This window comes from Manacus vitellinus, unplaced genomic scaffold (assembly GCF_001715985.3).
Source record: "Manacus vitellinus isolate BGI_N305 unplaced genomic scaffold, ASM171598v3 scaffold_1_pilon, whole genome shotgun sequence".
Classification (NCBI taxonomy): domain Eukaryota; kingdom Metazoa; phylum Chordata; class Aves; order Passeriformes; family Pipridae; genus Manacus; species Manacus vitellinus.
In genome coordinates this window covers 41,599,700-41,621,880 of record NW_021939396.1, presented here as the reverse complement: position 1 = coordinate 41,621,880, position 22,181 = coordinate 41,599,700, and the positions used below count along the sequence as shown (strand labels likewise).

General features: G+C 38.3%; 1 protein-coding gene across 1 annotated transcript in view; it reads left to right on the top strand.

Moving 5' to 3' along the window:
* Positions 1-22,181, top strand: part of SPIDR (scaffold protein involved in DNA repair) — a 194,452-nt gene that overhangs the window by 154,209 nt on the left and 18,062 nt on the right. The window contains exons 11-12 of the mRNA XM_018075037.3: positions 12,088-12,246; positions 21,949-22,036. Coding sequence (XP_017930526.1) covers positions 12,088-12,246; positions 21,949-22,036 — 247 coding nt within the window. The remainder of the gene's footprint in view (positions 1-12,087; positions 12,247-21,948; positions 22,037-22,181) is intronic.

The following is a 22,181-nucleotide window of genomic DNA, read 5'->3' as shown; positions in this document are numbered from 1 at the left end:
AGATGCTGACAGTACTCAGAAAATTCAAATACTAGCCCTGTTGCCTGTGCTTAAAAAGTGTAAGCAGCAGCGACTGGTGATTAAATGGCTGCACCAAGCTTTGATCTGGTTTTGTGACACTGGTGCTCCAGTGAGGATTAGGGTGTGTACCCTGATCTCAGATGCTCTGCAGTCACGGAGAAGTCCCTGTCCTGACATTTCCTTGGTGCAGTACCCTGAAGACTGAATTAGAGAAGGAATGTGTGACATTGTGACACATGTGAACGAAAAAGAGGATAAGACAGCAAATGTGGCAGTACAGAATGCTATCAACAGGAAACTGCATGTTCAAAAGACAGAGGGTATCTTGTTATCTTGGCTGTGATGTTGTATCTCCTGCTGGCCTGCAATGGATGACAGCTCAGGAAAATCCAAACGTTTAGTTATGTTTGTCCTTTCAAGTGCTGAATCACATCAGAGGCTGTAACATCCCCAGCATGGTGGTAGGAGAACAATGTGCTATTGTTGATATTCTTTTGGATAAGACACAAAACCATAATCTTAACCACAGAATATTAAATCACCTCTTTTGGCATGGGTAGATAGGTTTACTAAGGGCCCTAATCTAGTTCTAATTTGCATTATTATCTTTTGTCTCTCTAGTAGTTTTCATTAGATTTGATCCTGTTTTCTTCTTTTCTTTGGAATATAAATAATGGGAACAAACTATGCTGTACTGATATTTGAACAGGTTCTTACTTTCAGGACTATTTTCTTTTTAATGGGAAGGGAAAATCAGGATCAAGTATACCACACGTGTAGTTTCTCAGTATTTTACCAGGGTTATTATATGAAATCCAGTGTAATGACTGATTATGTCATTACAATTAAATAGTGTTCTACATGCATGAGATATAAAATACAGACAATCATATGTGCAGGGCAGTTGAGATTAAGATGTCGTAGCAGAGATTTTTTTCTTTTAGGACACTTCCCACTAGCATATGTAATATTTGAAAACTTATGTGTCTGAAGATAACCAAAGTGCTGAAAGAAGTGAGAGCTTCTCTGTGCTTGTTATAGGATTACCCAAATAAATGCCAAAAAAAAAAAAAAAAGAGAATATGGCAGATTTAAGATCTTTTTTACATACTGTGTGCTCTATTCCAGGTTCTGATCCTGCTAAAAATGATTCCTTGAAGTTATATGACAATTTAAGTGTGATGTTCATAAAATTGCTTCAGTGTTTGATCCTTGATTGGGGCCGAGTTTAGATAGTTTAAAAGAGAACCATGGAATTTGCATGAATTATTGAATGAAATTAAGATGAAATGTTACTGAGCCTGCCCAGGTGTTTTCTCTGCCTGCTATACAGCATGAAATGAAGCTCACTGAAATCAATGGAAAGATATTAAATTAAGTGATCTTTAGATAATGGCCCAAACCTACTGCTTATTTAAAAGCAATTTATGTAGCATTGCTTGACCTATGACTGAAAATCAGATTTCTCATTTTGAAGAGTTCAAATAAAAGCTTAAAAGGGTAAGAAAGATTTATTTTTCATTTTCAAATTGGGAAAACTGCTACCATCTGCAACTCTCTTTCAGCTGCACTGGTTGTGTCCATAATTTCTTATATAAGAAATCCAAATGTGTCTAGGGAAAGTGCTCCTTCAGTAATGTTTGTAGGTCATCCATGGGATTATACTAGTGTTACCACAGACTGGTATTTCCCCCTTAATCTCTAACTACTAGAGATATGGAAAACAACAAAGTGTAAGAAAGGAAGTGGAAAAGAGGTGATATCAGAGAACATTTCCTCCTCATCTTTGTTTCCTTCACCTTCCACATTTTCTTCCTGCTGTTGCTTCATCATCTCCTAATCATCTCCAGTTGATTCACCTTTCATCTGCATTCCTCTTGGCTGATACATTCCCTCCTGAAGTAGGGTGTGATGGTAGCCAACCACTATGGGGTCAAAAAAAGAGGTTCCTTTCTGGTACGTGGATTGTAACTGCACTCTAAAGGATTTGGATTTATTGCTTTCTTCTCCTATGCCCAATAGTTTCCCCAAAAAAAACAGAGATGGTAGCACCACCATATTCTCCTGGCTTCCGAGAGAAAGGTTTTACCAAACTCTATTGCTTCTTCCCTGCAGTCCTACAGCTAATAACCACCATGCTCAAAGCTGCAGCACCTTGGTGCAAGTTGGATCCTTCTCAGATAGTGCTGTAGACTCTCCGTCAGTTTGGGGATGAATTTGGTAGACCAAACTCACAATCATGAGGGGGCAACCATGCTTTTCTTGTGCAGGTGCAGCACTGGGAGGGTGCAGGTTAAATGACAAGGTGCACTTGGATCAAGATGAAGTGTTCAACAGCAGTCCTGTCTAGCAATACTGGCTCTTCCAGTCTTGGCTGGAGGCCATGGTGGGCCAAGTGGTGGACTGAGAGGAATAGGCCTGAGGCTGCTCCTCTGGGGTTCTGGCCCTGTCCACTGATAGCTGCCTCCCAAGCTCATTTCTGCAATGGGAAATAGCTCTGCTTTCTCTGACCCTGTCGCGTTAGAGCTCATCAGAGTGATGTAAATTCAGCAACTGCTGCAAAAGATTTAAAAATAAATGCAAACTAAATTAAGATCTCAAGGCAGGGGGCGGGGGGGGGGGGTGGAACAGGAAAGATATAAAAAAATTTTGTGTAAAATATTAAAAATAAAATCAGACTTTCACTCACATACCTGAATTTACATTTTTGCACTTGATGAATTTGGTTGCACAGAAAACCCAGAATCTCAGAGCTTGCAAAATGAGTGAAAATAAAACAGGGAAATATTTTCCTTCTCCTCTTACAGTTTGTCAAATCGTGTATTTTTATGATTATAAATAGCTAAATCAACAAACTTTTACTGACCGGGGATGTTAAGCACACTTTCGTTGTTGACTTTCAGAACTATTTAAACTCCTGAGTGCTAAAAATTAGAATTCCCTTTGGGAAAGCTTGTAGCTTTCAGTGGACTGGGTTGGAGTCCCCAGTAAGAAGCAGTTAATAGGTAGGCTGTAGTGACTCCAGCAAAACAAGATAATCAATTCCATCTGCTTTTCTAATTAATCACCCTTATTATTGAAAGTCAGGGACATCATGAATTTGCACATTAAGTATATATTTTGAAAAAGAGGATAAGAGTTTTTTGCCTCAGTTGCAGTCAATTAGTCTGACTCCTCTCTTTTCACCTCTCAGAGAAAACCTGGGACCAGCCACCCCCTACTCAGTAGTTACTCTCTACTCCCCAGGCACCCTGTGCTCGAGTGGCAAGGACAACACACATCCTGATTTTTTTTTTTGTTTTAACCAGTTTTGCTTGTTCTTGTCAGAAAACGAATAGTTAAAAGGGATGAATAGAACAGTCTGTTTGGGACTTCAGTTTTCCAAAATAAAATATGTAAGTGAGGGAAAGGTTTCATTCAGTTTTGGCATTGCTTTGTTAAGTCAGTTTAAGCCAAGAAAGATTGTTATTCCACACTGTTTGCCGATAGTAGAAAGTTTACATATCGAACTGCTTTTTTTTTCTTGAGGGAAGAAAAAATCAGTATGAATTTAAGGGACGGATCTCATTTGCTTTGCAGAAGAGATTGTTCTGTTAACAACTCATCGAGAAAGAAAAAAAAAAAGATAAACAGGATTAACTGTTTACTTTAAGTGAGCTGAAGTCGGGTTGTTTTTCTGAAGAAGAACACAATGTACTGTTGTATCTGGTTTCCAGAGTGGTGTTTATCATAATTCCTCCTGCAGTGGTTGGTAGAGTGCTGGGAAGGCTCTCCGCCCACTCGCAGCTCGCTCCCTTTCCCTCTCCCATTGAGGCCTCCGGCCAGGACTGCGAGATGGAGCGAGCTGTCCTGTGTGATCTTTACTGCCTGACACGAGCTGACATTGACCGAGAATAAAATAACAGGGGCCGTTTCCTAGAACTCTCAGCGGACTGCTGAGAACTGCTACCATAACTCTTGTAAACACACGGCATGCACACACAAACACGCTCCCTCTCCCTCATTTAGAAACACACCTAGGAGAGGCAGCCACTAGCGCAGAGTAAAGGAAAACAGCGTGAGTGAAAAACAGAACCGGCAGGCCCTGAGAGAAAAGGGAAAATTGCCTTTCTGCTGGGGAAGGAGCCCCAGCAAGATTTCACTTCTGCTTTTCTTCTTTGCTCTTTGCTCTGCCCTTGACTGTGATGAATATTATACTTTTCTGCTAGTTCAGTGGGCTGATGTGATATTGACACAGCAGAATGTCTTATTGAATACATCTGCAGCTGTGTAAGATATACTTCAGTGTTAACTATATTTCATTTACCTTTCACATGCCGTGGGAAGTGCATGTGCAATGCTGTGCTACAAAGAATATATTTTAGGATGTTCAGTGCCCACTAAAATGGACAGATATTTTTTTAATACTCACTGTATGTTGGTTTTTAGTTTTTACATAAAATCTTCTAGGACCCCATTCATGGTCTCTGTAGTTCAGAAGTAAATCTGGTGAATCCACAGATAATACAATCTTGAAAGATCAGGGACCCCAGTACTGCTGCAAACAGTGTTCTTGCTTCGTTCCAGAAGCTGTAAAGCCCTCAGTGAGAATTTTGCAGGGTGAGCTGAGAGTTCTCTAAGTCCTGTAGTGTGAAAGAAATGGGCTGATACTGCAAGGAAGCCCTCTTTCTCTCTCTCTGTCTCTCCATAAATATATATATATATATAGCCTCCTACTGATACTGCTAACTCAAATGGGATCTAGCACACATAATAGACTTTGTGGACCAGCCCTCCTAGATATAATCGTATTATTCAGCTATTGCTTTCAGATCACCCTTTGAAGACAGGACTTTTATTCTGATTTTTACGTATAAGGAACTGAGGCGTGGAGGAAACATAGCACGGCAAAGATGATGTGACACATTGCCAGAACCAGCAACCGAATGCTGATTTTCTTGGAAAGGAGGGTGCTGAGCACCTTGCAAGGAAAGATCTTTTGGCAGCACCTCGCCAACTGTTGGAATTCTTGGATGCCAAAACAATAATTACGAAGTGTTGAGATTAAGAAAATAAACAAAGAACCCCTCCTCAGATTCATAGATAAGTACTTGAAATGACTGGGTGGTAATTACATGTTATATTTGGAACATGATTTTTCTATTGGACATCATCCATAAGAAAGACTTGCAGTTTTCAGCTGAGCCTGTAAGTTTCCAAAATATACATTTTTACTCTTGATTAGTAAATCATGCCATACAGGAAAGTAATAATTTCTCTGAATTGTATACTGAAATAAACAAGGGATTTTTAAAGGGACTCCACGCTGAAGTAATGGTACACTGAGGACCCTGAGGAGTGTTTGCATCATTATTTTTTTTACCAATACAGTTAACAACACAGTGAGTCTGAAACAAGATGGGGTGATCTGATGTACTTGCTTCTTTGTTACTACCCCAAATTGGCTTTATTTACATTACAAGCTCTATGGAATGAATCTTAGCAGAAGGACTGTGAATTACATGCTACATAGTGTGGAAATGCCAGGGGGATAAGGAGGCAGGAAGACCTTATTGCTTTGTTGAGGCCCAAGTTTATACAAACTTTTAGGCAGTACTTAGGAAGTTATTTTTCCTTAACTTTCTGTGTCTTCTAAACCAACTATCACTATAAAAATTGACTTACATAGCATAATTACTTTGGATTTAAACTATGAATGCAGAAGAATTTCAGTATTCATTTTTGAATCTGACATAAGCTCTCCATGATACTGAAAATATTTTTCTAGTGCAACTATGTAACTGTTTGAAATTACAGCTTAGGCTCCATATTGGGTTTGAGTGGATGTCAGGAATGTCTTTTTATCATTTTAAATGTTTTGTTTACTTTTGAGAGAAATCTGTGTACACATAAAACACACACATCAGCAGTTTAATTCAAAAGTGCACTTAGAGACAGTGTCAGCTGGGGAGTTTAAAAAGTTCATTGGTGCCACATGGAAACTTTTTGTAAGAAATGGTTTATGCTGAAAAAATTGTCACATGTGAAGCTGTGGTTGTCACGGCGAATACAAAAAGCTGGTGTTCATGTTACACCAATTCCTGACAAGCTGTATGTAATTCTCACCAGGCAGGTGATGTTCCATGTTTTGAGTGGGAACATTTACAGTGCTGTGGAGCTCTGTTCTCTGTGTGCACATTCTACATTAAAAAGGTATCTCTGCTGACACATTTGGCTCATACAGGTCTCTTCCTACGCAGAAAAGCCCTTTCCCACAGAAGTGCTGCTTCTTCAGGCCATAGACAGAAAATAGTAGGTGGAAGGATTAACCTGAATGAAGAAATGGAAAAAGCAATCAGCAGGCGGGGAATCATGAAAGACCTTGTGGAAGTTGCATTTGATTTTCCAGTCTGTATTGAAGTGATTATTCAAGGAAGTGAAAAAAAAATAAACAGTTATTTTATAACCACTCTCACTCCTTTTTTTTTTACAAATGTATAAAATTGTAATGAAAAGCAAGGAAAATCCAAAATTATGGACTTGGTATAGTTACTGTAGTGAGTTACTTGCAAGCATGTTACAGAAATACTCTGTTAGGAAGTGCCTGCAAAATAAAGTTCCCTTTCCTGAGACCAGAGAGGCTACATATTTTCTATTGGAGATGCTGAGATAAGACTTGTTCATTTCCCTGGTGATACTCTGACATGTGTAGTTTCCACCTATACTTCTGCCAGGTCCAGAGCTGCCTTCTCCTTTCTTTCCTTCTGGACTCTTCTACAGTTGCCCAAAAAAACATACATGATCACAAACTGTGCTTTTCAGTCATTTTAAACCTCCAGTTTTCAAATTACCATGTCATCTCACTGCTTCAAACAAGAACACCAGCCTGGGTGCTAGAAATGTCTGTACTTGGAGGGAGTTATGACCAGGATTCTTATTCTAGCTTGACATTCCCCTTATAAACTGAAAACAGTGGTGCCTGTGCTTGTGTTTTCCTCTGTACCTATGCAGAGAAGGAGCTAGTTATCACCATCATTAATTTATATTTGTATTATTCAATCCATAGTTATATTCTGTAGAGCTTCACTCACTATTTAGTGACAGCAAATAGTATGGATTTTAAGCAGAAACCCCTGAATCTTGTGTCTCCCTAAAGAAGGCTACGTACTTGTCCAAAGGGAGCATGAAGCAATGGATGATGTGGTGAATATTGTTCTTTTAATAGAGAAATTCTGCTTGTGTTACAAGGGGGTAGGGAAGATGGATGGTTGTCCCTGTGCCCTGAGCTTTAATTTTTCTGTTGCAGTATGAGTATGGTGAATGCAAGGAGTTCATAGGGTAGGGAGAAATTAAATCCCAGTAGGGTGGTGTCCTGCAGGTTACAATTTGAATCTGAGCCATATTAGCAGGAGTTAATCAGCTCCACCTTGAGACTTGACCAGACAAGTTGCTGAATTGGAGTTGTGTAGGTAGTGTTGTGCCTCTGGTGATGAAGGGAGAGGGGGTTTTTGTTTATGTGTGTTTATGTACGTGTGCTTTATGCCTTTGCTAGGACCGCACCTCACAGAGATAAGAAGTCCTTCTGACAAACAAAGCAGCAGCAGCTGTCTCATGGATGGTTCAGATAAAGAATGAACAAATATCAGAGCTAATACAAGTCAATTAGTTTTCAGACATTTTCCCATTCCCCTCTTTCTCTCCCTTCCAAAGAAAGAGCAACTAATGAAGTCGCTGCAGAGCTCTGCAGAGGTGACAGTATTTGCCTGGCCATCTTGTTCCTCATGCTGTACTTCACAACCTAACTGTGCATGGAGAAGAGCCACTGTGGGCCACACAATTGTCCTCCTACCCAAGGGTAAAACAATTATTTGTTGATTAAGATCTGTTTGTGACAAATTTCTGCTGCTTGTTTTCACAAGACTCGGTAAAGGCAGTACCTGTGTAATCAGTCCATTCTGGCCTCCATGCACTCTCATCTCCTCTGCAGGAGGAGATCTTCCTTTTCTTAGTCTTTTCCACTAGCTGCTGAGAAGACTGGAGATAACCAAAGATGAAGAAGGTTTTTGTTGCACTTACCTCTCCAGAAAGTCAGCTGCCTCATACAAGGCAGCAGTATGGAGGGGTATGATTTTTCTTGCATAAAATGTAATAGTAAAAGAACTGCTTACCCTTTACCCATGAAGAGTGACTAACTGGGAGAAAGGCATGGCAGTAATCCTGTAAACTTCTCCAGATTTCTACTGTGAGACATTTTGTCCTAAAGATCAGCACAGTCATAGAAATAATGCAGAGTAATCAGTCTCATCTTCCCCCAGCCCCCATCCTTGCTCCTGGCTATTAACAAATTAACAAAATCTTCCCAAGCTTTTGCATGAGACTTACTGTGTCATTACTCAAAAAAAAAAAAAAAAAAAAGCTAATCTCTGCCTCAGTTCTTATAATTCCCTATCTTCATAATTCCCTATCTTCGCCCCCTTTGTTATTACCCATGCATCATACTTCAACTTTTCCTTAGTCTGCTCTCCCACTTTTGCTCTCTACTGGCTTTCCTGCTACCCCTTACTCTTCTGGAGTGAATTCTGCTATTTTACATGAGAAATTTCAATTTCCAAAACCATATCTTAAACTGAGGTCTTACACAGGGTTGCATCCTGTTGTCCCAAAAATAAAGATGACCATTATTTCCTCCACACACAAGCACCACTGATTAATTTGGAGATGTTACCTGTCTTTTTTTTTTTTATCAGTTCATTACTATGCATACTGACAGGGCATTTGTAAAGGTATGTTTAACCTGATTAACTGACTCAGTACAAACCCACATTTTATGAAAAAAAAAGTGTTTGTGATAGATGTGCACAAAACATAAATGCTGAATTCCTGGGGGGCAGATACTAATTTTGGCTTTGCAACTTGTCTCACAATTTAGATGTGGGATTTTATCCTGGTAGCGAACTTCAAAGGGGGAAGAAATCATGGGACAAGCTGTTGCTTAAATCACAGTTAGACTTTATACTAAAAATTAATTTGCAAGCACATTTGCTGTAATATGAGAGCAACACTGCAACATGGGAAAATAATACACATGCACTTTTCTGGGAATGAAGTGAAATCAAGGAAAAAAACAGTGCTAGTGAGGAAGTTAAGGTCGTGAATCAACAGCCTCTGCATGCAGCTGAACTACTGTCAGTGATGCTGACAGCATGTGCAAAATCCATAAGAACAGAACCAATTTCGAAGAACAGGGGGGTAGTTCTCCAAGTGCATCACTGAGTGTGTTGTGGGATACAACTGGTTTTATCATAGTCATTAAGTAGGAAAATCAATTGTCACCTGTCATTAAATACCTATGGCATTTCAAGGTTTTGTCATCATTCATTCATACTGTTTTAAAAGAATGGTGAAGCAGGGACCATGTGTTTGTGAAGTTCTCTTCATGGCGTTGGTTTGGGATATTCCTCTTTTAGTCTGAAATTGGGCATCTGAAGGTTATTTGTGAAATTCTGTCTTCCGAGGGAGTGAACATATGCATTTCATTTGAAACGCATGTTGCAGAGAAATCATGGCTATCTTTTGGATACTGTTAGAACAAGTGTAGTATAGTGTCTGTCTGCTCATGTGTACAAACCTGACAGAACAAAAGTACTTGGAATCTGATGCTATAGGTTCTGCTGCCCTGTGTTGCTTCATGATGCCAATAATCATGAATGTTTTTCTAGCGTGAGTGGGAACATTAGTGATAGGAGCCTCAAATTACACAGTTCTTCAGTGCATTGAGCTTGGTCATAAGATGACCGTTCTCCCATCATATGACCTGAGATGTCGTGCTGCATCTGGACAGCTGGAGTGAGAGCTTCGAGGAAAATACATCCTTGTCTAGAAGTAGTACTCCATGCAAACAGGAGTTTACTTCTGCAGAGTTAATTTTCAAGGAACTCAGATGATGATGATGATGATGATGATGATTTGGCTACAGAATTTTTTTGGTCAGATCAGTTTCCTGTCCCAACCATTTATGCCACCACCACAAAGGGATGGAAATCTGTGGCCAGGGATGTGGGGAGTTGAGGCTCCTATGTCTGACAGAAACCATCTCATTGCTTGAGTTAAAAGGGCATGGAAAAATGCACTTTTAGTGACTGATGTCTTCAGCACCAACCAAGCTAATTTTATTTGGGCAATTAACATGTCCCAGAGGATTTAATATGACCCTGGTGCCAGCTAGTCTGGAACTTACTTGTGTTCAGTTATGTCTCACTAAAGATATGAGAAATCCCAGTGATCAGTTAAGAGACTGCTGAACTGATCTGATCTGACGCTAACTCAGTTGGCCCTTCCTTGCTCCAAGATATGGAGGCCTAATTTTTCACAATTAACAGTCAATGTTTTGTTAACATAGGCAAAACTGTTTGCTTTGTTTTTCCGGTTCCCCTCAATCTGATTTTCAGAAATGTCCAGAGCATATGAGCTGTGGTTTTCCAAACAAAACAGCATCACAAGGAGTTTCAGTCAAATCAGTTAAAACTCAGGGGAGTTCTTAACTGATTGCAAAGTCCTGACATGGAAAGCAGCAGGCAAATGTAGTTTTTTTAGTTTGTTTTGGTTTTTTTTCTGGTGATGACTCTGTTTGTACGGGACCCTCGTAGCTAGACATATGGGGAAGACATGGGAGCCTTTGTTTGTGTCCAGTCCTACCCCTCCCTGTTCCTTAAAACCAACACCAGAGTCTGAAAAATGAGGACTCTTAGCTGGTGCTCGCATAACTGCTGATGTCTGAAAGCCTTTGGGGTTGTAGCTTATGTTGAATACAGCTTTCTTAAGGGTGTAAGCCAAAGTTAGACAGTTCATAACAAACAAGGAAAGTGTGATTAATGGTCTTCCACATGCTTACTTTTCCAGGCAAAGAAAATACATGAATTTCTTCAATGTAGGAACTAATTTAATTTAAAATGCAATTTATAAAGATATAATGACTACTGTTGAATGCTTTCAGGATGTGTGTATGTTACATGATGTGCTCCAAAAGCAGTTGGAGTTGGCTTGCTGTGAACAATGGTGCTGCTCTGGGGAAGGTAGTTTTGGCATGAAATGAGCTGAATTCTGCTCCCTAGTGCACCCCTGAGTTTTATATAGAAATAAGGATGCATGTGCTACCCTCAAAGGTAATTTTTGACTCACTTTGAAAAGTTTCCATGCTTAACTGTCTCTTTCTGAGGCAATTAAACCCATCTTGTAGACAGCAGCCTCCTTCCTCCAGCCCTGCATGACTCATGCTATCGTGGCTGCTCATCTCAGGTGCAGAATCTTGTGAAATGCGTTTTTGACTATCTAAATGTATGACATCCACTGACTTTGCCTTATCTCTTACAACAGTAATATCTTCTCAAGATGCCAGCAACTTGGTTAAGCAATACTTCCCAGCCTTACAGCCCCATCTTCCATAGATTAATCAAATTGTTTGTTTAGCAGGTTCTTTAATTACCTTCTTAAAATAGTTTCTCTGGGCTTCCTCATACCCAATACTGAATATACCAATTTGCAGTTACATGTTGGGTTTTTTTAAAAAGAAAAATTGATGTTTCACTCTTTTTTGCCTCCTCAGAACTCTTTCTTAAAAAAAAAAAAGTTATAGGAAATGTAATGCTTGCTTTGCCAGTTTCAGTGTTGGTGATTATTACTTGTGAAATATGTTGCTTTATTTACTTCTAAGCAGAATTTTTATATTTGTACACACGTGTATGTTTCTGTCATTGCACTGTCTGCATTGCAGAATTCACCTTAACTAAGGCAAAACCTCAACTTTCTTTCTTTATAAGTACACAAACTACATAGTGCATAACAGTTAATTCATCTAATCTCCAGTGCAAGCCTTATACACTTTGTTTCAGTCATGCTTCTCTATTTCATGGCTCTTTTATCTCCTGAAAATGTACATGAGAAAAACTTTAATGAAACAAAATCTCTTGGTTTTGTTTATATGTTGTAGAGCATAAACCTTGTCCTGAAGTTTGTAATACAGTTTTCAGAAATTTGCTCACTGGTTTGTTATGAAGCCCAGCCAATGAGTAACAGAGGAATGTTTTGCAGGTTATGCCTCCTTGTCCAGGATGCCTATGGCATGTTCAGTGAAGTGCAGCTGCAGTCCCTGAGTTCCACAGATGACATTGAACAGTATTGCAGGAGATGGGAAGGAAAATTCTGCTGCTTAGCTGGAATGAAAATTTTACAGAGAGCTACAAGAGGAAGGTGAGAACAACTAATGGGAGAACGTATTGGTTGATGTGGCAGGCAGAGATGATCTGCCTTTTTATTTATTTCTGTGACCAACATTCTTTGAAACAACCGAACCTGTCTTTGTTCAATTAAAAGTCCTTATTGCTACTTTTGGGGCATCCAGTTGTACTTGACCCCACTGTACTCCAAAATAGCATAAATAAGCTAATGCACAAATACACCCTTAGCAGAGAAAGGAATTGCTGTATGCAATATTTAATAAAATATGAATGGTTACTTCGTCTTCAGTAGATTCAGAGACTTAAAAACATTAGTTCACCTCCCTTCTATTGCAGAACTTTTTATTGTAGTAAGCTTTTCTACAGTGCTGCCCAGTATGGGTTGAACTTTCAAGCACAGGCTTTCTCTGACTATATGAGAGTTTAATTCTTTTAAGTCTGTATGGCTTTAGAACTATAGTTTAAGTTTCTTAAAAAAAAATATAAAATCCTATTTTGAAATAAGAATGTCATCAGGTTTATAGAAAAATCCCCTCAGGTTAGTAACAAATTGACTTACGGTACCTCTCAGATTTTGCTTATTCTGTGGTTCCTTTTACATTCTTTGAATAAAATAAAATAACTTCAGTCAGAAAAAAAAATTAAATAGTTAAAGTATCTTACAGATTATCTTTCTAGGGAAAGTGATACAGTGTTCTCATGGGGACCTATATAAATATAATTAGATTGGTTCAGTTCTCAACATAATTTATTCGTACGAGCCTCCGATCTAGATAAGCCTTTGCTATTAGAATGGCTATGGTATTTCTGCTGACACTTTTTTTCCTGTTGAAAAATGCTGTTTCATCAAAACCAGAATGTTTCATGGAAACATTATCTATTTTGGAGACAACTTTGTTGGGAAGATTTTTTCAGGTCCAGAGGGAGTGAATATTCTCTCTCTCATTCTCATTTCATGAAAACTTTGAGAAAGTCTCATTTTTGTTTCATATTGGAACAAAAACAAATTTCAAAGCCTTGAAATGTTTAGCAAAATGGAATTGTTGTTTTCCAGCCAGCCCTATTCAGTATGCTTTTCTTTTTATGTACTTGCAGTGTTAATTTTCAGATCCTTTGGATTTCAAGTCTACTTGCATTTTTATGGACCTTTAATAACAAACACGTCTTCTTATTTAATTATTTTGTTGGCTTTTTTTCCGAGTTACATTTTTTCCAAACAAATTAAATAATGGCTTTGGAATTCTGGATACAAATGAAGTTTTACAACTGGCTGCTGGTGCTTCCAGTACTCTGCCTAGCTAATAAGAGACAGACTTTTTCTAATGTAAATTCTGTTTCAAAGCATCAGTAACTTACTTCTGGCTATTCTGAGGATGATTAGAAGACACACTGCTGAAAATGCTGGTGGCTCAGCTGGAGCTGTGCTGGTGGTAACCCTGCTAGGGAACATTAAAAGAAAATGGCTAGTGTAGCTTCGGGGACAGTGCAGTGGTTAAAACGTGATTTCATTGTACAAGATGGGTGGGTGGTGGAATTGTTCAGGGATTTATTCTTTCTTAATTGTTTCAGCCTAAGTTCTGCTTTATAACTTTTTATTACTTTTAAGTGTTTGGGACACATTCTAGGTGTGATGGAAACCACAGTAAAGCCATAGCTGAAATGAATATGAGGGAGTACTTATTCGCAGGGAGCATAATTAAGCTGTAGAACTCATTGCCACTGGATAAATAGATTTCCAGAGCCAGTGGTATATCCAAACACATGATGGGATGTGCCTGTGAGTGCCCAACCTTGGCTTGCAGCATATGAGTGAATAAGAACTATGTGGTCTGCCCTGCAAGAAAGACTGCTGCCTCTTTTTTTTTTTTTTTGAGAACACCAATTACTTTTTGGAAGGAGATGACTTTTAAACTGTTTGTTTCCTGGAGTCTGACAGTGGCTTTTAAAATGGACAAAAGGGAATAAAATGTAGGAAATACGAGGGAAAAGTAATGACTTTTTTCCTTGTGCCTTTGAAGCACATGATCTGGAGAAAGCCAGGAATGGCTAATAAGATCCCATATGTGTATGTTGTCCCACAGTCACATGGATTGTAATCAGAGACAGAGTACTTCCTCCATCCCTCCATGAGGCAGAGGAGATTTGCTAATAGATACAAGAAGTTTTCAAACATTTTGCATCAATGGACTACTGCTATTGTTCAGAAAATTTTCCAGGCCATCATCCATCCTCATCATCAAGTATCTAATGTTTAACATCATTCCAGTAAATGTAATTTGAAAATCACTGTTGTTAAGCTGAAGTTGCATTTCAAGGGCTAAAAACCTATAAACCTGTAATAAGAAGTATTTTACATTCAGGCAAAAACCTGGCTCTAAGCATTATTCGATCTTTGGAATGGACCTCTACTGTTAAGATGTGCTGAAGACTAAACCCATTTCTTCTCCAATAAGAAAACATTTGTGTTCCAAAAGAAAAGTGGGATAAGAACTTATACAACCATGTCCTGTCTTGATGAAGATCAACCCTGTAAAAAATCATAGTAATCTTTCATTGAGAGAAACACTGTTAATGTTGAATATTGGTTTTGAATACTCATATGCTCTAACAAGTACTAGGGCCTCGTACTAGGTCATTTGAAGGTCTTTCACTGATTTAGGTGGTTTTCAGAAAAAGTCCCATACCCCACAGAAAACATACTACCCCAAACCATTCCTTCAAGAAATCCTTCCCTTTGCCATCCAGTAAAGGAAGTGGTGTTTCCTTTTGCAGCCCAGTTTCTGGCAATCCTATAAGACAGATGGACATGGCTGAGTCATGGCAGAGTTGCCATAGCTTGTTCAGTGTTCAGTTTCCAGTAGTTCTTCTACTCTCTTCTTGAGGCTGCTGGATAAGTTAGGAAACAGTATTGTAGCAGCTGAATTAACTTACGTGGTTCGGTATCTGTTTCCCGACACCTTTTCTCTTCACCCTCCCATTCATACTTGTCTCCTAGCCTTTCCTGCAACTATGCCCTGAACTGCATGCTTAGTATCAGCAAAAAAAAGAATAAAAATATTACAGTGGTTTAAAGGGAAAAGACTGAAAAATGTTCATTGATCTGCTGCTGGTGGTGTTGGCTCCTTAGAGGCATGTATTCTCGCTCTCGCCCTCCCACTACCTCATGTGTCACTCTTAAATTCAGCCCTTTGAGAAAGAGGAAGTGAAATTTTGAGCGTGTGCTGCTAGAGGCAGGAGTGTTGGTTCTGAATCCGTATGCAGTGCAGCTAACATATAACCCCCCCGATTTTAATGGATCCCAGGCATGTTTCAAGTATGTCCAGTATAACCAGTAACTAAATGGATGCAACGAGGTGCAGGGACTGAGCACTCACTAAAATGCCTCAGGAGTAAATAACCTATAAATTGTCACAGTTGCTGCTTCCTACCAGAAATTAATTTCAATGAGCTAGGATAAACTTTGTAGTTAGATATGTGTCTTTATCAACAAAAACTATTAATTTTATGTTTATACCTGACTGGAGTTCCACGCATAATTTGGATTTTGACAATGTGTGTCTTTTCACCTGATTTTCCAAGCACTGAGTTGTTTTACAGCTGAGTATAGCACATGTACCTACTTCTTCATTTTATGCTTTCTTATATGTTAAAAATATGAAGAGTTTCAGCGGAATGGATGACACCCATTTATAAAGGGAGAGAGGAGGAAGAACACAGGGTGGCGGTACAAATTTTGTCCCTAAATTCAAAAAACACTTAATAAGCTTCAAAAGAAGAGGCAGCTATTGCATTGATAGTGTTAAAATCCACGCTTAAGTTGGATAGGCTAAAACATTTAGAAGGATACATCAACTCATAAGCTTTGGCATTTGAACCAACATTTAATTCATAGCAGGCTGTACTATCTGTTGGATTTTCCTCTAAAGTAAGTAGACTCTGAACAGAGTTCAACAACCAGTGTTAAGTTCTTCTGAAACATTTCTGCATTTTCAAATAAAGTTGGTTTCTGTTGTTTGTCATTTTAAACTTTCAAATGTTAGGCACTGAAATGTGAAATCTCTCTGTATGTCTGTAGTGGTCACTATTGTGCCTGAGGGCTTTCATTCTTTTTTTTTTCCTCTTCTTTTTATTTAAGTTTCATGCTTCACTGGCCTCTATTTCTCTCTTTTTTTTCTTTACTCTTCACTGTGTACTTTCTCTTCGTTTTGCTTTGCCCTCAGAAGAGAGGACCACTGCTAACTGATACACAAGTAAGTGTTTCAGCTGCTAGACATAGACAGGAAATGTGATAGTAAGAACTCTCCACAGAGCAAGGAGGTCAGAACTTCCTTCCTTTAGTTTTCCCTCCTCCAAAACGACTGGCTCTAAAAGAGCCACCCACGTCTCTGAGGTTTTGAGGTCCTGAAACACTTCAGTAATTGCTGTGGTTAAAAGTTGAGTTCCATTTAAAGCATTATTTCAGTAATCATATTGGAGTTTTGAATATTTGCATTACTTTTTTATCAATTTCTGTGACTGCTTATGTATCAGAAATTATCTTTTTTTATCTTCTGAGTTTTCTATTCTTTATAAGCATGGACTTCTACTTGTATCTTCAGTGCTTCTGTCTTTAATGTGTTTAGTAACCATCACTGGAGAATAACATAGGCATATCCATGTCGATTTGAAAGTATTTTTATGTTATCATTTCAGTGGTTTAATGTAGTACATGTAATTTCTAATGTACTATAGAAAGTTGAGTTATTAAAGTATGTAAATTGTTTAACAAAATAATTTCATATATCTAAACAAAACTTTGGGAAAAATCAGCAGCCCTTCCTCCCTCTTCATTTTTTGACTGAGATGCTGGTTTAGTAGGCTCAGATTTTTACTTTGTGGCTTTGTTTCTTTTATTACTAAAGTCTGAGAAAATGTGGTGTTGCATAGTTTGTGCACTACAAGATCTTAGTAGGTCAGTTAAAGGGAGAGGTAGCCTACAGTATGAACTTTTTATTTGGATTACTTGTCCCTTGAGAGTTGAAGCTTATGCAGCCTAGGTGATTATTTAGGAATTTCTTCTTAGTTTTGCACAAAGGGCTAGGAATTGCTTTATTTTTGAGTTCTTAATAATTGAGACTGACACTGCCAAAGAAAACTGTTTTGTTTTAGACTAAAATTGTAAGAAGTAGGAGAGGAGGAAGCAGAGAAGTGCCAAGTCTGGAGTCCTCAGAGCAAAGCAGTGGAAGATATTGGAAGAGAGTCCTAGCATCTTCTTGTTCCTTGCTGTAAACCTTACATAGTGTTTCTTCTTTTCCTACTTATGAACCTTCTTTTCCTTTAACTCTCTTTGACATTGCTGATATTTTCTCCCTGTTGTAATTTTCCCCTGAGACTGTGTTATGATTGTTAAAGTCAGAAAATACCCCAGCCTATAAGCTGTATGCTAAGCGTTGAATCAGGTATGGCACACACCAAATTCTTGGACCAGAACTGTAGCTGAAACCTCATGCATGTAAGAGAAATAAACAAAATCTCCTTATTAAATTATAAAGGAAGTTGTCAGGTTAGAGTCAGTGAAATAGTTTTGAAAAGTTAAAATTTGGTCTTGTTTGATTTTTGTAGTACAGCTTGTAGTATAAATGAATGGAATTTCCACAGGATCAGAGAGGTGCTGATAGCCTAAGTACTCGTTTATCAGTTTACTGGCTGTCTATAGTTACAACACCTTTGCTCTTTATTTGTATGTTTTTACCAAAAAAGTCATAGAGCAAATAGGTGTATGAATGTATGCATATACCAATCTATGCCATTTGACTGCAGTGAAGGGCAAAACAAGGCAGGAAGGTTAGAAGCAGAAGGTGACTTCTGTCTCCTAGTGAGCTGTGAAACTGAGAAGGAAGGTGGTTAGGTGAGCAAACTAAAGCAACTTCTTTGCAGAGCAGCACAGTCATCATTTGTGATGAGAATCCTGGTGAAGGAAAAGTAAATGCTCTTTTATTAGTATCACTCCTATCTTCTAGTGATTTTTCTATGGAGTAGTTTAATTTGATTTGTTAAATAGGTCAGGATTAATTTCTGCAAGTGTTGCATATATATTCTGCATTTTCTCAGTCATGTATTGAGCCTGTTTAACAGTATTAAATCTTTAAAATTCTCTGACTGCTGTCAGAACAGAGTACACAGCAGGCAGTTGGCATTTGTGGATGCAGAGAAAAGATGTACTGAAGTTTAGAAAGGAAAGTTTGAGAGAGATGCTTTTTGAGGACATTGGATAATAAATATACTTAAGGACACTAAAAAAACTTTTTTGTATGTTGTATGTATATAGACATATACACATGTATATAAAAATCCCATTATATATAAGCAAACCTTGAAGACGTGGGTTTACAGAAGAGAGGTATAGCTGCCTGTCATAAATCCATATTTCTGTGGAATTCTATGCTGTAACACTCCACTTCAGTTATGGAGTTACTGGTGGTCTTATTGTGTTGGTGTTAAACAGTAAACATGTTATGATGAGACAAAAATTTTTTTACCAAACATAGGTTCAAGTCTGTCATGGGAAGTAGAGAGTTGAGTCATTTAGAATCTGATAGATGATTTTTGTCTTCTCCTGGTATGACCTGTGTCTTTTTTTCCTTTTTTTTAAAGAAAAGTTATAGAGTACTACAATAGAGCTCTAGCCTCTAAAGTAAAAAAAAAAAAAAACCAAAACCAAAAAGTTATTCTAAATACTTTACATGGTTTTTTTTTCTTTTTGATTCTTCAGCCTGTTTCTTCTCATTTTTCACTCTGCTTTTCCTTTCTTAGAAGTCTGTCTTCTGTAATTAAAATGATTTTTTTTTAAGACAGTAACTAGTAATTACACTCACAGAGCAAAATTTTAACATTTTTATTTTGCCTTCTGTCACCAGGGAGGCTCTTTATGCACATGGGAGCTAACCATGTCTCTTCACTATAGCACAGAGCCAGCTGTTCATCTCTTGTCCTGACTCTATAGCCACAGAAGGATACACATATTGGATAAAATACACCCATTGTTCAAGTCAGATTGAAATGGGGTTTGAGTGTTGCTTGGCCAATAAAAGAGAATGAATTTTATTCTTTCTGTGAGGATAGTGATTTTCTACAGAAGAGGACACAATGTCTTTTTTATTTCTTCACTGTCAGTGCCCTCACTCATTCCCCCCTCTGCTAGGTCAAAGTCCATAAGTGTAAAGAGAGAGTTACCTTTTTGAAGGCATATTAGTGGGTGGAGCAAGAGGGGAGCTCCTCACCAGGGACACCAACTGATGGAGTGACAGCTCCAGAGAGAACATCCCAGCTGGTACACAAGGATCCCAGCAGGATGTGATTTGGAACTTACAAATCCTTTGGTTGGCAAATGTCTCTGCTCTTGGCCTGACTGCTGTCAAAGAAATAACAGGGCCAAGATGTTCCGGAGACATTCCTCACACAGCATTGACCCTCAGCCTGCTTGTAAACAAATACTGTCATTTACTAATAATTAAGTGCTTGTAATTCAAGCAGTAGATAGCCTTCTCCAAAAGGACACAAGGAGTAGGAGAAAATGTACTGTATATCTTAGATATACTGATGTGGGGTAACAGTTGGAAGAGAGCTAAAGAAGAAAGGACAACTTCATGTCCCTTTGAACACTTAATAATACACAGGAGAGATCAGCATAAGGTCTGTCTGAAGACATGAATATGCAACAACATGGCTTAGTTGCTCTAAGTTGATAAATGTGCAATCTCTGTACACACAGAGAGTTTGTGGTATGTTCATATCTGTGCTCTGCCCTCGTGCTGCAGGTTATGTGAGGAAGGCCACTTGAGTAACTGCCCGAGTTGTAAAAGAGGCTGTGCTCTCTTTCAGTAACTCTTCTCTTTCATCTCCCAGTTAGCAAGACTAGTTAGTTTCTGTGGGCATCGGCCCCCCTTGTGTCTGTAGAGAGGGCATAGTTCTGTACAATACTAAACAGAAAATCTTGCCCAGATCAAGGATTCAAGAAGTGGTCATTTTGCTGTAAAATCTCTTTAATACCTAAGAAATGTTGCTTTGTGTGTTTTAATGCTCTCACTGTTAAAAACAAAACACAAAACGAAAAATAAACACCCCGGTCTTTGAGCTCAGCATTCTCCTTTTACAGCCTTGGGCTTGATGCTGTATAAGTCAGGAAGTTCATTTCTGTAAAAGAGCAACATGTTTGTGTTTCTGATCTGTTCATTAGTGTGGAGAATGCAACTACAGGTAGCAACATCATCTTTTCACTCTGCCAGTTTGTTACTGAATTGTGAACCAGAAGTTTTATTCCACAAGATCTACTTTGAGATTTGCATCCGTAAAATTTCTTGTAGTGCTGGTCCAAAGGCATCACTATTAACAATGAATTACAGACAATACCTGGCACTTGATGAAAAAAATGTGGTAAGAAGTTCAGTCTGTAGACACCCAAAATCTAAGCACTTAAGGATTTGGAGAAAGACTAGGAAAATGCAAAAATAAGTAAGCTTAAGCAGAAGTGAGCTAAAAGCAGAACTTTAAAAGGAAAGTTTCCATGACCCCTTGAAGAGAAGCAGCATAATGCAACGTGCTTCAGTCCTGTACCAGAGTATGTGGTTTCCTTCTAAGCAGTTGGGTTTAGAAGATAATACTACTTCTAGCAAGTTTTGGACTTCATTTTTTAAAGCTGCATCAGAAATAGTGGGGGTTTTTTATTGGAGGAAAAGACAACTTGTTCATAGGGTCAGTGTGGGGTTAAAATCCAGATCTCAGTACTTCAACTGCACAGAAGAGAGGACTGGGACAAGATAACTCAGAGCTTTAACTCAAAAATGCATGCCTCTTCAAGTTGGTTATCTGTAGCTATTTCCCCTCCCTCAGCTGTTTTCCTGGCCTCTCCCTCAGATGTTACTGCTCGTCCAGCAAGGATGCTCCATCAACTCACAAGGCAGCCACTGAACTGCTGCAAAGTATAGCTTTGTTTGCTAAAGAGTCTGCCACATCTTACCTTAATATGCTGGACTGTTAATTGTATGTTTGTTTTTAAATCAAAAGTGTGAAACTTGGAAAATAAATAAATAAATGAATAGAATAGAATAGAATAGAATAGAATAGAATAGAATAGAATAGAATAGAATAGAATAGAATAGAATAGAATAGAATAGAATAGAATAGAATAGAATAGAATAACTAAATGGGCAACTGTGTAGGAGGGAGACCATCCTCTGCTCATGTACTTAAGATAACAAAATCTTGCCTGTTTCTCTATATCTGATAATAACTGACTTTCCTGAAAGCAGTTGCAATCAGCTGTTAACAACAAAAAACAAGAAATGAAAATTTTAGAAGCAAAACTTTTTTTTAATAGTAAAATAGTTGAAAGCTATTTTTTAAAAGAGGTTGTACTGGTATCTGTGTCCTTCCCAAGCTAGTGTTTACCCCAGTTCCCCTGAATTTTGTCATGTAGCAAGCTGTTTGTAGCAAAGGATTAAATATGACTTTTTTGTCACTGAATGTGATACATCCCTTCCCTCCCTCTCCGCCCTGCAGCAGAAATGATGGAGATTTAATTAGACCAAATCAAAACCAACTTCCAGAAAATAAATATGATTTTAAATTGTTTTCATAATCATGCAATGGTTTAAATTACATTTCTTAATGAATCTTTTTAATATAATGTGTAACACTGGAAAATATTTTAAAGCTGATTTTACTGGTCTCTTTGAAGGGCATTAGGACTTTTTAGTCTGATAGACAGTCTGTGGCCTCCAGTAGTGCCTGTAAAAGTTCTCGGACAAAGTCAAGATGCTGAAATGGTAAGTTTTATTATTATGAGTATGAATTTTTTCACCCACAACTAGTATTTTTGTTGGTGGTATAATCATGTTAATTTTGGGAATCAAGATTCTTTCCCTCTGTTTACCTACTAAGTTTTGTTTTACTGATTCTGACAACCTCACA